Source organism: Podarcis pityusensis (genome assembly GCF_964106645.2).
Source record: "Podarcis pityusensis genome assembly, chromosome: 16".
Lineage (NCBI taxonomy): Eukaryota > Metazoa > Chordata > Lepidosauria > Squamata > Lacertidae > Podarcis > Podarcis pityusensis.
In genome coordinates, this window is record NC_138041.1 from 9,327,380 (window position 1) to 9,343,398 (window position 16,019).

Genomic DNA, 16,019 nt, shown 5'->3' on the forward strand with positions numbered 1-16,019 from the left:
GCGGCGTCAGAGTGCTTTGTAGTGCAGACGGGGCCTAAGTCTCTTGAAGCAGAAATGTAGCCTTTTGGACTTTGAAAGCAAAACCATCCCCTCCAGTTCCAACGGTCCGGCTACACATGCCAATGCTGGCACCGCCTAATCTCGCCAGGTTGAGTGGTCTCCGTAGAGGCCGCTTATTCACTTTCTCGCAGGAGGAATCCAGGGCCTGCGAGCTCGCTTGTTCACCTCTGCCCTTCCCCTCCCTTTTTCCTTTCGTGCCATGCCTTTCTAAAAAGCAGCAAGCTGCGCACAGGGTTATTTCATTATTATTGATTTGCAAGAAACAGCTCTGGAGAGCCTTTCCGAAGGCCAGGCTAGGTTCTTGCTCCAAAGGAACGGCTGCATAAATACAACAGGAGGAGGGAGCGGTGGGCCTCCACGTGGCCTGTAGATGGTGCTTAGGGCGTGTGCGCGCTTGGGGCTGATCCAGAGCCAGATGGCTTCGCTGCGGGCTAAATCATCCAGGCCAAGTGCTGCGGCGCAGGGGGGGGGGGAGGAGGAGAAGGGGGTGACCAATCCTCCCCCCTGCCCAAGTGGGAAGTCGTGTCCCCCCCCCCCCACTTTCCCCTGCCCCACCGCCTGAGGATTAAATCATCCTTTCCGCTTGCAAACTTCTCTTCCGCAGCCTCGGATGATTCAGCTGTTCCTAGGACTCTCCTCAAGTGACCGAAATGACGCCCCCCCCCAAAAAAAAACCCCTACCCATGCCGGATCTCCAGTCCCACTTCACCCCAAGTTTGCAGAAGCCCGTTAACCCTTGCAAAGATTCCCAGCAAAGGGGGAGAGGAGGGGTTGGAAAGCCTTTGCAAAGAACCCAGGCGTCCGGCGGATAAAGGGGGGGGGGGAGGAGAGAAAGGGATCTGATGGCCGCCAGCTTTTACGACCTGAAATAACCCTCTCCCCTCACCCAACCCACCCAGGCGCTTAGGGGGCGGGTGCGGAGGGATGAAGGGCGGCGGGTCCCGCCAGTGGGAGGCGAGGGATCGCCCGCTCCGTCCAATGGCGAGGCGGCGCAGGCGGGATCGTCCCCGCTGCCTTGGGAAGAGGAGGGAAAAAATAGGACGCGAGAGGATGAGATGGCGAGTGGAACTGCGCGAGCCAGGTGCGGAGAAGGCGGGGCGCCGGGAGGCTCGGGGCGGGGCTTGGCGCAGGTGGGGGCGGGGCTTGGCGCAGGTGGGGTGGGGGGGGTACACGGGCGCGCAATGTCGGGGGTGGGGGTTGGAGAGAGGGAGAGCCGGGGAGGGCTGGCCTCCTTTTCCGGGTTGCGGGAGGCTAAGGTCGCCTGGCGCAGCTGGGTTGCTAAGCTGGAGGGGGGCGGGGGAGGAAGGACAGGTGAGCCGGGGGCGTGGCCAGGACAGGTGAGCCGGGAGGGGGCGCAGAGAGGCGGAGGGGATCGTGCGCGACACTCCGCCGCCGACACCGGCCAGCGCAGGCACGCGCGCAAGAGAGATCTCGGTACCTATTGAAAAGTGTCCACGGAGCGTCCCGAGAACCCGGCCGGAAGGGGAAAATATTGGGGTGAGTCCGATCCTCCGCGGCGGGGCGCCGATCCTCCGGAGATGGGGGTTCTGGGTCCCAAAACTGACCCTCACCAGGAATTTGGAAATCCGCCCCCCAAATTTCTCCTTCGAAACTTCCCCTCTGCTTCCCGGAGATTTAAACGCACACGCGGGGACCCCGAGAGCAGAAGTCGAGCCCCACATAGCAAGCTGCGTGGGGTGGCTGGGTGGGAATTTCCTTATGGCTCTTTTTCCTCCCCCCCCCCATCTCAAATCCTCCCCACTACCCCCCCATCACCTGCTTTCCCCAGATCCCTTCTCTCCCCCCTCCCCCACTTCCCAATAAGAGGTGATGTTAGGACGCAAAAAGGCACGTTGGGGATAAGATCAAAGCAGGCGTGAGCCGTTTCCCTATCCCAGTTTTTTAAAACCTGATTTTGTCCGAGGGGGAGGGCAATCTTTTGGAAGTCACGCCCGTTTTTTCTCTCCCTGGCTCCATACCAATCATTGGAGCCAATGGTTTGTATGGGTATTTGTTTCTGTGGATCGAGAGTTATGTTTCGGGGGGGGGTTCCCCTCTTTTGCGGGCAGATTACTCCACCATTCCAGGCCTTTTTGAGAGTGGATCAACTCTGCCCCTCCTTTGACAGGTTCCCTGGTTACTCCCCCACCCCCTTCCTTCTTGAGTTTGAAGATTCCCAGCTTGGGGGGCTATTTTTACCAGTTGCTAAGCTTGTAGATGTCCAGCACATTGAAGGATGGACTTAGGGGGTGCTAGGTTCGTAAAGGTTTCCTGGCAACGTGGCTGGTGCCAGGTCTGGGCCTTGGAGTCATCAGAGAGGTAGGGATCCTCTCCACTGTTTATCCTTTGCCCTCTCTGTGCCGTGGGTTGGCACTGCCCTGGCATAAACTGTGGGCATGTTTGTGTGTGTCATTTTTTTCCATCATATGCCACCCGCACCCCCTTGTCACAAAATCTTCTTGTCCAGGCAGGTATTGACTCTTTGCCAGGGGTGGGCAGTGTGTGCCCGCCAAAAAGGCGTCGTTCAAATAATGGTGGAGCCGGTTTTAATTGTTGGAGCTGTTAGGTTTGAATAGGGGTGAGACATGACCGTGGCTTGTCGTCGTCCTCGTATGAGCTGGGGATGGTGCTAAGGGCAGGTGAGCATGGTTGGAGGAGAGCGGGCAGTGCCCCACTAGTGCCCAGTTGCTGGACTGTAACCTGGGGAGGGACTTTATTAGGACGAGAGCTTCCTTGTTAGCTAGAGTTGCTGTCAGGCTTGTGTCTTACCTTGCGGTTGCTGCAGGATTCCTTGCTTCCATAGGGCGGACCCCAAATACCATACCCCACTGAAGCTAAGACCCAGCCATTCTTGTGAGCAAGAAGGAGCAGGGGTGGCATCTGTGGCTTCAGCGCTGCCAGGGAGGGAGGGGCCCAACTGGGATCTCGTCCCATGTGCATCCCTGCTTCCCACTCTCGTACCACCCGCAAGCAGGGAATGGATGGCAAGTGAGCAGAAAGCTGTTTTGCCCGCTTGGCACACGGGCATTGAAAGCAGGCCTTGTCTCAAATGCAGAAGTGCCCTTTGGAATCCAAAGGGTATGATTCTTAAGGTGCCCGTTTTGCTTGGGTGCTGTGTTAATAAGAACTGAGTGGGTGACTTCTTTTTTCTTCCCTTTTCCCTTTGGGCAAACTTTACTACTTGGACTCTGCCCTCCAAGTTACACCCAGCCCCACTGATTACCCTTCCCTCCCTTACAGGGCTGTGTCTATAGGTGTGCTCACCTTGGCAAGCCTGGCAGCAGCCTGCGAGTTTCCTACAGGCAACTGTTTGCCCGTTGTGAGAACAGAATCCTGGACTAGATGGGCCATTATGTCTGATCCGGCAGCCGGCTTCCTCTTCTGTTCTTATTGGGAGCCTTGATTCTTGGGGTGGGACTTTTGCTCGGGATTTCGCCTGACCTTTCAGCTCTCCCCACCCTCCGCCGTGTCCCGAAACAAGTTTGTAAAGTTAGGACAAAGGGGGAGCTCCCTTCCCTCCCTCCTCCACTTTCAGTGGAATGAAATGCAGCTTATGGTCCAGACAGTAAAAAAAGCAATATTATTGGTAGCACTACAAAGAAAGTGCTTCACACATGTTAAATACTTCTTACTTTTAGGAAGTCTGCTTAACATCAAAGTCGATGAGTGAGAGTTACAAGGACGGGGAGAAAAAGAAAGGCAAGCATGATAATTTGAATCAAATAAATATTTTATTTTATTTTCAAGTACATATATATTTTTAATGGCTCACCCAGTAAAACTTTCAAATCGATCGTGATATGACAATGGAAGATTCCTTAGTTACGTATTTTAAACTAAGGAATCTCCCATCATAGCTGTGGTGGTTTCCGAGCCTGACAGAGTTGATCCTTGAAAACAGCCCTTTCCCACTTTGGTTTCTTGCAAATACAGCCCACAAGAAAGAGACATCATACTCTGCCCCTTGACAATAAAACTATTCCATCCGTCTTATTTCAGCGTACAGAATAATATAGACGGTCCAGATGGCCAAACGGGTCTGATTGATATGACTGATGAATATAAGCTGTTATGTTCCAATGTAGAAATGTCCTTTTTGTTGACTGGCAATCTCTCCTAGGCTGGTGAGTCAGGTTAATGACCCAGATTAGCAACTGGGAATCCAGAAATTGGAAGTGGTGGTTATTCCTGGAGACGTAATGCAGGGTGTGATCTTGCCTGTGTGGCATCAGAATTTTGTGGGGTCTTTGACAGTTGTGTGTGTGTGTGTGTGTGTGTGGATCCGACGTTCTCTTCTCCCTTATCACAACATCTTAATACTTTTTAAAACATCATTGAAATATGGATAGCTCAGTGGTAGTGTGTCTACTTTGCACAGAGAAGGTACTGGGTTCAGTTCTTTGGCGTCTCCACTGCTACCAGTGTTTTCCAAACTTGGGTCCCCAGCTGTTTTTGGACTACAACTCCCATCACCCCCAGCTAGCAGGACCAGTGGTCAGGATGGGAATTGTAGTCTAAAAAAAATTGTGGGAGACCCAAGTTTGGGAAACCCTGGTGTACAGAACTGGATGTACCAAAGGCCGTTTGCTATGTTCCTATAAGTCTCTGCTTCTTATGCCGGCTGGGAGGTCCCTCCCCAAGCTAGATTATTTTATCACTCTGATTTTGACTTCTGTGTTTATATTATCCTGTCTAAGTATATATATTGTGATTTCTGTTTCACAAATAGGATGCTCTTAATTGTTCTAAATGCTTCAGTTGGACACTGCCCAGAAAACCAGAGAACAAGTGGTGAGCCGTATCCAACTAAGTTATACTCAAAGTAGACCCACTGGCCCAGTTAATCATATCCATTCGTTTCGCTGTGTCTACTCTGGATATGATTAAGCTTGGATGTGACCCGTAACCAGCCGTTCCGTCTCTGCGTTCTGTCTTCCGCACCCACACAACACTCACTGCGCCAGTCGGGATGTGGGTCACGTCCATACCATACATTTAAAGCACCCTTATGCCCCTCTTCCCCCCTGCCCCAAAGGATCCTGGGAACCATCAAGGGAATTGTAGCTTTGTGAAGGTGGGAACCACAGTTCCTAGGATTGACAGCCAATCCTGCTTCCCAGGGAGCCCTGAGAGTTGTATATCTGTGAGGGCAAAGGGCCGAACAACTCTGCCCCCTGAGCAAACTACAGTTCCCAAGATTAACAAGCAATCTCCCTTCCCAGGGAACTCTGGGAACTGTAGCTCAGTGACCGAATGACTTCCAGCCCCCTTAGCAAGGTACGGTTTCCCAGGATTCTTTGGGGGAGGCAGCCATGGCTGCTGAAGTAATAATAATCATCATTTATTGTTTGTACCCCGCCCATCTGGCACGGGAGTATGGATCGTAAGCTCTTCTCGTGTGTAAAGGTGGACACACAGTTCTTTGCCCACCTGCGTGCCGGAGGAAGAAGGTTCCCGGAGGCGGGCTGCGAGGCGAGCCAGCCTCACCCGCCTGTTTGCGCCGACCCACCTCCCTGAGGGCTCTGAACCGGCAGCGCAAGGGTGAGCAAGGTGGGGAGGCAGCTAAGAGTACACCTGCGCCATGTCCCCAGGTGTCCTCCTCATGTGCTGGAGGTGGGGGAAGGGGGGGCTTGTGAGGCAACAAAGTGGATTGTCGGTTGGTGTGTGTGTGTGTGTATGGGGAAGAGCAATAAATAGCAGGCAAGGACGTGAGGGCGACTGAGAAGGTAAATGCTCGGATTAAGGCATCCCAAAATTAAACCGAGCCCCCCAGCACCTCTTCGGCAGCCAGTCTTGGTTTTAACTCTCCCTTCTCAGTTTTGTTTGTTTGTTTGGTAAGATTTGTGTACCGCTCGATGGTTTTTTAAAAAAGAAAAAGCCTCTAAACGGTTTACAAAAACAGTTAAATGATTGAGAAGACCGATTAACGACAATGATTTAAAACATTAAAAAAATTAAATTAGAATGACGGAACGCTGGGTGGTATTCAGCTATGCTTCGTCCATTAAAAGTGATATGCGTGATTAAGGCTCATTAATTTCAGTGGGTGCTTGTGAGAAAAACGTAACTGAATGTCACTAGCTTTTTCGCGATGATGGTGTTTTGTGCTGGCTGGTTAGCCTTTCCTCTGAGCATGTGCGGAGTATCAGATGCTTATTTGCCTCAGCCACCAGCCTGTTCGTGTGCGAAGATGTGCACCTAATAAACACAACTAAGCAGATAAAATTGCCACCAATATATGAGAATATTCTGTTGCCACCAGCTCACTTGTAGGGTATTTTGCTGTAAAGTCCTCAGTTCATTTGCATGCATTAAGTCGTTGAGGGAAATGCAGATTTTAAAATGAACCTCAGAGCATGCGCTGAGTTCCCTTCCTTTATTCTCTGATAAAGAGTGGGTGTCAACTAGGCATGGTTTTGAAACAGCTGTGTTGAAACCCAGTTTTGCAGCTGCATCACTGCTTAAGACTCACACTTATTTTTTTTTTCTAATAAAAAGAAGAAAAAGCTCTGGGTTGTGGGAGGTGGGGGGTTACACTTTAGCCTATTTCTGGCCCTGCTTTTCGCTTGGCTGGGTGGTCTCGTGGGTTGAGTCTTTGGGGACTCCTTTCCTGCTTCTCGCTCCTGCAGCCCAGGCAGAAATTCAACAGGTGCAGCATTCCTCTCCCCACCAACCCATGTCCTTCCTGAAAGTTTTGCTTTTTCTCAAAAAAGGTGAAGTATCTGGGTGTAAATATGACTGCAAAAAATTTGAAATTGTATAAAGACAATTACGAAAAGTTACGGAAGGATATCAAAAGAGATTTGGATATCTGGACAAGGTTGAAATTATCTTTGTTGGGCCGAATTTCAGTGGTAAAGATGAATGTATTGCCTGTTATTTTTGAAAGTTTTGCTTTTTCTATCTGTTAAAAGTGTGGGGGGGGGAGGGTTGCTGGTGACCCCAAATGCCAGGCAAGGAGGTCGGGGTTTCGGAGGCCCGAGGGACAGTCAGCAGTGCAACAGGGTCAGCCACAACGGCCGCCCGCTCTCCGGCCTAGCTCATGCTCTGCTTTCTGATCCTGGTTTCGGAGTCGTGGCCTAGTTGGGCCGGCTGCGCCAAACGTGGCTTGGTTGCCGTGGGAGCCTGGGCTGCTGCAGCAGCCAGCCTCCTCAGGGGGCGGCTGATGAAACCACAGAGAAATCTCCCTGCGTGTGCCGCGCCCTGTTCTCTGCTGGAGGTGCCCCCCTCCCTCGCCGCCCCAGGGTGGGGGACGACGCTGCCCCTGAGCTCCTCCGCGCTCCATGACAACCCTGCGTGGCACACATCCCTGGCCCGGCTGCCGTACCCCAGGCGAGGCCTGTAACAGGAGCCTGGCTTGGCAGGGGGAAACCTGCGACGAGCCGGGCGCGGTGCCAACCGGTTGGCACAGCCGAGCCGAGGGAGGGCCAGGAGGGTTCGCCCACCAACCTTTCCTTTTATTTTTCCTGCAGCTTCCTTGGGAGCACCAAACAGTTTGCGTGCTGCTGGTGCTACCCCCCCTGCCCCCGCCCCTGCCACCAGTGCCAAGACGACTTGGCAAAGAAAAAAGTACTGGTGTGCCAGTTTGTGCCAATGCGCTGGTGCCCGGTGCCCAGCTGAAGGAGGCGATGGAAAGGCAAGGGGGAGAATCCCGTTTGCTAGCTGATATTTGAGGGGGCGCTTGTGGAAAGTGGGTATCCTCCCCGGCAACTGTTGGTATGACTTGGCAAAGTTCCCCTCCCCGGGGTGGGGTGGAGTGGGGTGGGGGGAGAGAGCAGGTGACAAGTCGGAAGCAGAAGTGGGTCAGGCCTTGCCACTGTGCCGGGCAGGGATCAGCGGGCACTGTTGCCGCAACCCTCCTGACTCTTCAGCTGCTCTTCCACCAGCCACATGGGCACCGGATGGGGTAAGAACTGGCGAGCCAGGGGTTGGGGTTTTTTTTGGGGGGGGGAAGGAGGACTTTCTGCCTTTGGACTGTCCCCCAGGGGCTCCCACGATCACTCTGTCTTAATTTGTAGCCTTTAAACTTTTTAGACGAACCTCTAGTTGCCATCTCCTCCGGGGTTTTTCTCGCTCTACCTCTGACACACCAAGTGGGAGGATTCGAACTCCGATCCGGGTGGCTGTTCCTGATCATTAGCGTGCAGAGTCAATCATCCCTGGCATGAGAGGTGTCAGTGGCTGGGTGGTGGAGTGCCAGGGCGGGGGAACTAAAGGGCTTGCAGATGCTTCTGGACTCCATCTCCCATGTTCCCCGGCCATTGGCCATGCTGGCAGGGGCTGATGGGAGTTGGAGTCCAACATTGTTCGTTCCTCATCCCTGCTTCCTCGTCCTCTGTAAATGCATTTGGTATGGGTTCCCTGATTGGCTGGGATATATAAGATGGGGTCAGGAATCTGTGGCCCTCCAAATGTCGGGTGCCCCCCCCCGCTGCTACAGATTATTGCACCCCATAGCCTTGTTCTTCAGGTCACGGCTGTGGGCACGGGTGGGGCAGAGAGGGTGTGTATGCGAAAGAGAGACTGCTTGCATGGTTCCCTCTCCTTCCCAGGAAACTCGCTGCTCCTTTTGGCTTGGCCTAAATTGCCAAATTAATATTCATACATATACACATCAGTTAACAGTGATTGCGTGTGAGGCAGATGGGAGCGGGCGCTATAATTCCCTGGTATTCGAGGACGTGTGCAAAGGCAGTGTAGCGTGGATGTGTGGCTTTTGGGGGTGGGGTGATTGTCTCCCCCTCTCCACACACCAATATTTTGGCGTTCACCTGTGGTGCCCGGCTGTGCCCTGGTTCTAGACTATGGGCACCCTTAGGACCGCACTGCAAGGGTGTGTAAAACAAAGGAGACATGTGGCCCTCCATTTTGTGGCTTTTGGGTGGCAAAGAAGCAGTCAGGGCTTCTCCCCCCCCCCCCCCAAAGATTCTTGGGATCAGTCGTTTGGGAAGGGTGCTAAGAGATGTTAGGAAACCCATATTTCCCCGAATGGTTTAGCAATTCTGAGAACTGTAGTTCTGTGAGGGGAATAGAGGGCTTCTAAGAACTCCTTTAAAAAACTACAGTTCCCAGGCTGTCTTAGCAACCAACCAGGCCCCAGGCGCAAGCCCAGTTGCGACCACGTGGAGATCTCTGGTTGTCGGTTTGGCGACTGGAGAAAGCAAAACGCCCCTTATCTGAAATAATTTTCTTGAAGCTTGCATTTGTTGTATTCTGGATTGTTTTATTGGATGCTTTCAATGTATTGTGAGCCGCTTTGAGATTTCTTCCCGAAACTGCAAAGTGGGATAGAAATGAAATGAACGACAACAGGAATAATAAACCCCGTTGTAAAAGAAAATGGCGCCGAGGTCTTACGCTGTGGCGACCGCAACCCAGGTTGCTGGTGCTGTTTGGCCATTAGATTGTACATGACACTGTTCCCAGGATTCTTTGAAGGGAAGCTACAGCGGTTAAAGCGATGTAATTGTGGTTTAAACTGGACATAGTGAGAGCGTGGCCTTTGTTGTGGGGTCAGGACTGGGACTCCCTTGCTGGGAAAAGGAGGCTTTGCTTTGGGCATGGCTGAGTGTGCGCACTGTGCAATTGTGGGTGGCTATAAGCTGTGGCCGTGGGTGGGACTCAGGGTTGGTATAGGCCGTGGGATTAGCATTGCAATTTTCCCTCTGGCTGGCTCAGCCGCTTGGAATTGGAGAGAGGGGTGGTGGCGAGGCCAGGTCAGATTTTAACTCTTGTGTGTGAGAGAGTGCCGGGGGGGCAGAATCATGGCCGTTTGGGGGGTGACTTTGTGAGGTGCTGGGGTGACATTGTAGGTTGGGACGAGGGCTCTGTCTACTTCCCGCTCCACACCAGAAGTTGAGAAAAACATGGGTGCCAAGTGGTCAAGGTGTTTTGGGTGCTTGTATGGGGAAAGCCTTTAAAAACACCCAAAAAATTTTGGGTGCTGGGTTTCAAAAGATGTGGGGCTCTGGGGTTGGGTCCCCCCTCAGTGTTGTTTTGAAAGCACAGCTTGGTTGACTGAGAGCTCTGTCTCCTATTCCCAGGCTGTGGTTACTCCTCAGTGTGGAAGGAACTCTTTACATGCTCAGAGGCACTCTTGGTTGTTATTTTTTGTGTCAGAGAGAAGTGCATACCTGGCATAGAAAAGGGTTCCTGGCCTAGATTTAGTCCTATATATAGTTGCTCCACCTGGAAGAAGCCGCTTGAGACTTCCTGTTCCTCCAAACTTTGGAGGAACTTATATGGAGGCACTTTTGACCTTATTCCTGTGTTCTGGGTGGGAGTCAGTCTCACCTTTTTTCCTGGCATGAGGTGAATTGCTTTCTAACAGCAGTGTAACGGGCAGAAATCCAACAGGTGAACTTTCCCCATCCCAGGCAAGGTCGTGTGGTGATAAGGATAGCTTCGCCTGTGGGATGCCTGCCTGAGATGCCACCGTCTGAGCCCCAAAGAGCTCAGCCCTAAAAGAGTTGGCAGTCTTGCAGTGGGACGGTCACACTTGCCTTGGCACTGCCCACTAGCGATGCCCAAGTCTAACCTTGAGGAATTGGGGGCACTACCAATCTCCCCCCCCCACACTGCAGTAGGTAAATATATATTATTTTTAAGTAGGTTTCCACTATTCCCCCCCAAAAAAGAAATGCAAAACAGGGGTGCCAGTTTCTCAAACTGTGGTCTGTGGACCATTCTTGGCTCAATAGCTTTATCCAGATGTTTGCATTAACGATTCTTGCTTTTTAAAATTGTTTTTGATTCCTTTTTCTTTTTTCTTCTTATATTGTGTTTTCTCGTTTCACAATGCGGATGTCACGGATTAAAAAATACAGTGGAAAACAGTGCATGACAATTGCTACACCAGGTGGGGGAAATCATGGAGTGGTCGGCTGAAACCCTCATCAATTTTTTCCAGGGGTCTGTTTGGGTGGATGAGGTTAGAGAGGAATGTATTTATCTATTTATTTAGCCCATCCTTGGATGTAGCCAAGGGGGTGCAGGGGTAGCAGCTGCCCCCCTCTAAACCAAGTAAATAAATAGAAATACTTAACTAACTGACCAATTGCATCGCAGGTATCTCGGTTCTGTGCCCCCCCCCAAACATAAAGCCTTCTCGGCCCACTAAAATAAAGCCAGGCTACGCCCATGTCGCTATCCCAGATTCTTCTCCAAGGAGCTCAAAGTGGTCCCCGCCTCCTCATTTAATCCCCACAACAACCTTGCGAGGCGGATTAGGCTGAGAAGTTCCAGCGTCGCACCCAGGGAGCTTCAGGGTCACGTGCGAATTTGAACCTTGGTCCGACACACAAATGTCTGTGTCTGTGAGGTATGTGTGTATGTGTGAAACATCAATCTATTTTTCAGAAACAAACACATGAGTCACCTTTGAAATCTCCATATCAAACATGTAAACGTTTACTTGCGAAGAAGTGAGAATCCTTTTCCTTTATAGCTGCAAACATTCTGACCTCCCCCCCATATTTATTTGTTTATTCAAATTGATATACATAGTTATGGGTATCCAATTCCAGTTCTTCATGGCCTCCCTTGTCCTTTTATAGGAGCCTGTCATCCCAGCTGACTTTTTTATATTGCAATTTTATGTCGTGAACAGCCCTGAAATCTACAGGTACAGGGTGGCGTGCAAATTTTCATCGCAACAGCAATTTTTGTAGTTTCCAGCTGCTCTGTGGAGATGGGGGATTTGGGGGAGCTGCTGAACCTGAGGATATTTCCCCCCTACACCCCCGGCAACTGCTTCTAAGTCCTCGGACGCTTGTCTTTACTATTCCAGATGTTGATGGACTCCAGCTCCCATAATTCCCTGGGGCTGCTTGGAGTTGGAGTCCAGCAGGGCTGGCTACCTTTGTCCTGCAGAGATGCGCGCGACAACAGAGGCGCAGGGTGTTGTTCCGGGCTGCCCCTTTCTGCACCCGGCTCAACGCCCACTCGGCAGCGGACCCCACCCAGCAGCCTCTCCCGAGTCCCACGGGGCCAAGTCCCACCCTGTAATGTTCCCTGAATGACTCCACCTTCTTCCTGCTCCTCTCCGAAGTCTCCTGGCTCGTGAAACGCTTTGCAATCTCTCCCTCCAGCTGTGCCCGGAGCCTGCGGATCAGGGTGGGGGAACCTTGGCCTGGTAGGACGAACCAGCCAACCTGCTGAAGGGGTTGCATCAAGCGCGCTTCCTACTCGGAGTAGACCCCGCTGAAACGAATGGCTAGATTTCAGCGGGGTCTGCTTCGAGCGGGACTTAGCCAAGGTACGACCTCAAGGTGCTGGCTGGTCCCTCAGCCAGAAACCAGGGAAGTGGAGTGTTCCTCTGAGCATGTGCAGAGAGTCTTCTGCTCTTTCTAACTGCCTGCAATAGCAGGACAGCTATAATTTTTCTGGCCTCCTCCGGAATGCAACACTGAAGGTCTTTGTGCACAAGAGGAAGAAAGGGGGAAATACATTTTTTTTCTCTTTCTCTCTCCACCCCCTGGGGGGGGGGATGGCTTGTGGCCGGTCAAATTTGTCCTTCCTGTTTCCTAGACTTGGGTTCTGTTTCACCAGATCCTTCCTTTCTCTTCTCCTCCAGCCATGCCTTCCGTTTTTCTCCTTGTGTGTTTTCCTTTTTTGAGAAGGGTCAGAGGGGGTGACAGCAGAGCATGGCGCGTATCGCTAAAGCTGTGCTGATTTCTATGCCCTTGCAAAACCCTCAAATTATTATTTATTTTAACTTATTAGTTGGGTCCCTCCCCCTTTTTATTACAAAAAAACCCTCAAAAGTGGCAATAAACAAACAATGCATGTTAAAACCAGCATAAATCTAAAATGGAAGAAACCTAAAAAATTGTTCATATTTTTAAAAGGCAGAACTAAAACGTCCCACCCGCTGAAGGAGGCCACAGATTAAATGAAAGCCCAAAGGCTTGGCGGGAAATAAAAGTTTTTGCCTTATGCCTAAAGATAAGTAGTGATGGTGCCAGCCGAGCCTCTCTGGGGAGAGCGTTCCAGAAGCAGGGGACCACCACCAAAAAGGCCCCATTCTTGTGTTGCCACCCTCCTGCTGGAAGGGGCACACAGAGAAAGGCCTCTGGGTCAGTCCATGAAAATCTCTGCTTTCCCCAACCACCTCTTTTTAAAAATGTGTCTCTGCAAAACAACCTAAGGTATTCAGATGGGGCCAATATCTCGTTGCTGCTGTCCTGAAGACTGGCAGTGCCCGCCCTTGGCACGCAAACCCAGGAAGCAGTCGATTCTCTGCAAAGAGTTTTGGGGTGCCTGGAAGGGTGAGGTGGGGACCTGGTTTGAGGAGTAAGCAAGCCTCTTTGCTCAGACAGGCTCTCCTTGCCAGTGATCGTGATTCTGTCCTACCTTACAAGGGTTTTGTAAGGTCGCCTGGGGGCCTGATCAGCCCCGATAGCAGAACGAGGCGGTGAAAACAGGAATAATCCCACAGTGCTTGGAGAGCAGCTGGGAGTGTTGGGGCACAGCAAGTGTGCCACTTCAGGGTGCAGGTATGTGTGTGGGGTGCAACTGTGGGATTTGCCATCCTCATTTGCTCCTTGCGCCAGCCCTGTAAGGTAGGTCAGACATCGGGTTCCAGGAAGTGATTGCAAGATTTGGGAAGAGCTGGAAATTACAACTGGGATGACACGTCCAAATAAAATTATAAGGGATGAAATGATTAAATGGAAGTCAACAAATGTGTGTCTGTCTATCTATCTATCTATCTATCTATCTATCCATCTATCCATCTATCTATCTATCTATCTGTCTATCTATCTATCTATCTATCTATCAATCAATCAATCAATCAATCATCTATCTATCTATCATCTATCTATCTACACACACACAAACATAGACACACCCCAGATAATAAGAGATAAAGGGTCAGAATGTTTGCCCTTTGGAAGGAAATGAATTTAAGCATATTTTCATGTTTTTACAAGCAAACGTTTAAATATTTGGTATTGATGTTTTAGAGATAATTCATCTATTTATTTAAGAAAAGAAGATGGGTATTTACCTTGTGTATCATTGGTTCCAATTTTCCCCTCCCACCAAATTCTATGAAAATTGCTCGGGGGGGGGGTCTTACTGGACCACTTTATTATTTTTGTTCCCGTTGCAGCAATTGTAGACGCTGTATGATTTTGAATTTTTATTCTTTCTTCTATATTGCATTTAACGGCATTACAAAATATAAGAAATAAACGAAGCGATAAAAAAACACAATATGGATATTTAATGTGATGAAAACACTGTCTCCTGTCTTTCACGACGTAGCCGAAGAACACCTGGAACGAAGCGTAGTTTGGGAGCCCCCGGTATAGATTTTTAAAGTCAAGATAAAATACAACGGAGGTGGTTTGTAGGATGGCATGATGCGAGTAATGAAGGCCACATCAGGCTGCCTCTTTGAACACGCATGTCTTCCCCCAAAGAATTCTGGGAGCTGTAGTTCATTAGAGGTGCTTAGAGTTGTTAGGAGACACCCCTATTCCCCTCCCAGAACTACATTTCCCAAAGTGGTTCCGCAATCAATCCCTCTTCCCAGGGAACTCTGGGAATTGTAGCTCTGGGAGAGGGTGGGGCCAGTTGGAAAAAGTGGGTGGAGCGACTAGCATAGATTTTACCTTTGTGAAATAGACTTGTATTCTTTGCACACAAAGTCCTATACGCCCTGCTCTGTCCTCCATTTCCAAGCAAGGAAGAGGCATATGTCAGAGTTCAAGAACGGCAAAAACCAGCAAGGAGGTTGTAAAGCAAGGCTGGGGAGGGGCGTGGTGTGGGGAAGGAGGTGTATGGGGAGAGTCCTAAGGGCCAGAGAGAAGCCCTGGAGGGCCATCATGGTGCCTGGGCCTGGGGCTCCCTACCCACTGCTTGACAACTCTTATATTTTACCTGGGACTGCAAAAAGAACTCTGTGTGTAGATTCCCTGGCTGGCTCAAGCCGCTGCCAGCCAGTGCAAGCAATAAGCCTGACAGACAGTGAAGTCAGTCACTATCTCAGTCGGTAGAGCATGAGACTCTTAATCTCAGGGTTGCGAGTTCGAGTGCCGCGTTGGGCAAAATATGTGACGCACTGGATTGGACAGCCCTCGTGGTCCCACCTGACGCTACAATTCTGTGCTGATTCTAAGGCAGTGTTTCTTGGCTGTCCAGCTGTTTTCGGACTACAATTCCCATCATCCCTGCCCGCCGGTCTTGCTAGCTAGGGGTGATGGGATTTGTAGTCCAAACACAGCTAGAGACCCAAGGCTGGGAAACACCGTTCTAAGGCTTCTTCTTCTTGAAGTCAGCCCTTTATTCATAACCTTGAGGACGAGAATCTTCATTTTATTTTTACGGGGAGGGCAGCAGCTCATTGCTGTGCGCAAGGTCCCAGCCCCAGGTGAGAAAATGGACCCCCCCCCACACACCTGAAACCTAGAAGAGCTGTTCCAACTGCAGCAGCGCAGTCTTCCGCTGGGTGGGCCGGCCATTTGAAATTCCCCCTGGCATGGAGATATTTCTGATCAAAAAGCCCCATAACACAGCAAGGTATTGCAGCGTAAGAATATAAAATGGGGACGGAAGCAGCGGCTTTAGAACCAGGAAAGCGAAGGCAACGGACTCTGTGTCTGGATGAGGCCTGAGTCTAAGGCCAGGGTGGGGTCTCTTCTCTTAATAACCACTTCTGGTTTGCAACAGAGAGCGAGAGAGAGAGAGAGAGAGAGAGAGAGCCCTTGCGACAGCAGCTCCCACCCAGGCTGAGTCACGGGCCTCTCAGGAGGTCTCCCCCCCCCTCATGGTACCACCCTGAACCCTCCTTGCCACACAAGGTGCCTGGGCCTCTCCCTTGCCTGCTTCGCCCTCCTTATCTCCCTGCTTGCTTCACCTGGATTTCCAGGAAGTGCAACGACCTGGCTGGTGCAACCAGAGTGGGGGGTGGCAGCTGGGGGAGGGAGGGGGGAAAGCTGCATTGGGCAAAA

The 16,019-nt window shown here is 51.1% G+C and overlaps 1 protein-coding gene and 1 long non-coding RNA gene across 4 annotated transcripts in view; one reads left to right on the forward strand and one right to left on the reverse strand.

Moving 5' to 3' along the window:
* Positions 1–1,022: 1,022 nt before the first annotated feature.
* Positions 1,023–16,019, forward strand: part of ZBTB7B (zinc finger and BTB domain containing 7B) — a 55,312-nt gene continuing 40,315 nt past the window's right edge. The window contains exon 1 of one of the 3 annotated variants that reach the window (XM_080984672.1): positions 1,023–1,141. In XM_080984672.1, the coding sequence (XP_080840798.1) occupies positions 1,039–1,141 (103 nt within the window). In that variant the 5' untranslated portion in view covers positions 1,023–1,038. Of the gene's footprint in view, positions 1,142–1,405; positions 1,558–7,838; positions 7,967–16,019 lie in introns of those variants that run through there. The other 2 variants (XM_080984674.1, XM_080984673.1) reach the window with 2 other exon arrangements.
* Positions 3,772–9,040, reverse strand: LOC308465211. The gene is made up of 2 exons (XR_013980356.1): positions 8,101–9,040; positions 3,772–6,798 (listed from the first exon to the last, which is right to left on the reverse strand). It is a non-coding gene; the product is annotated as an uncharacterized lncRNA (long non-coding RNA).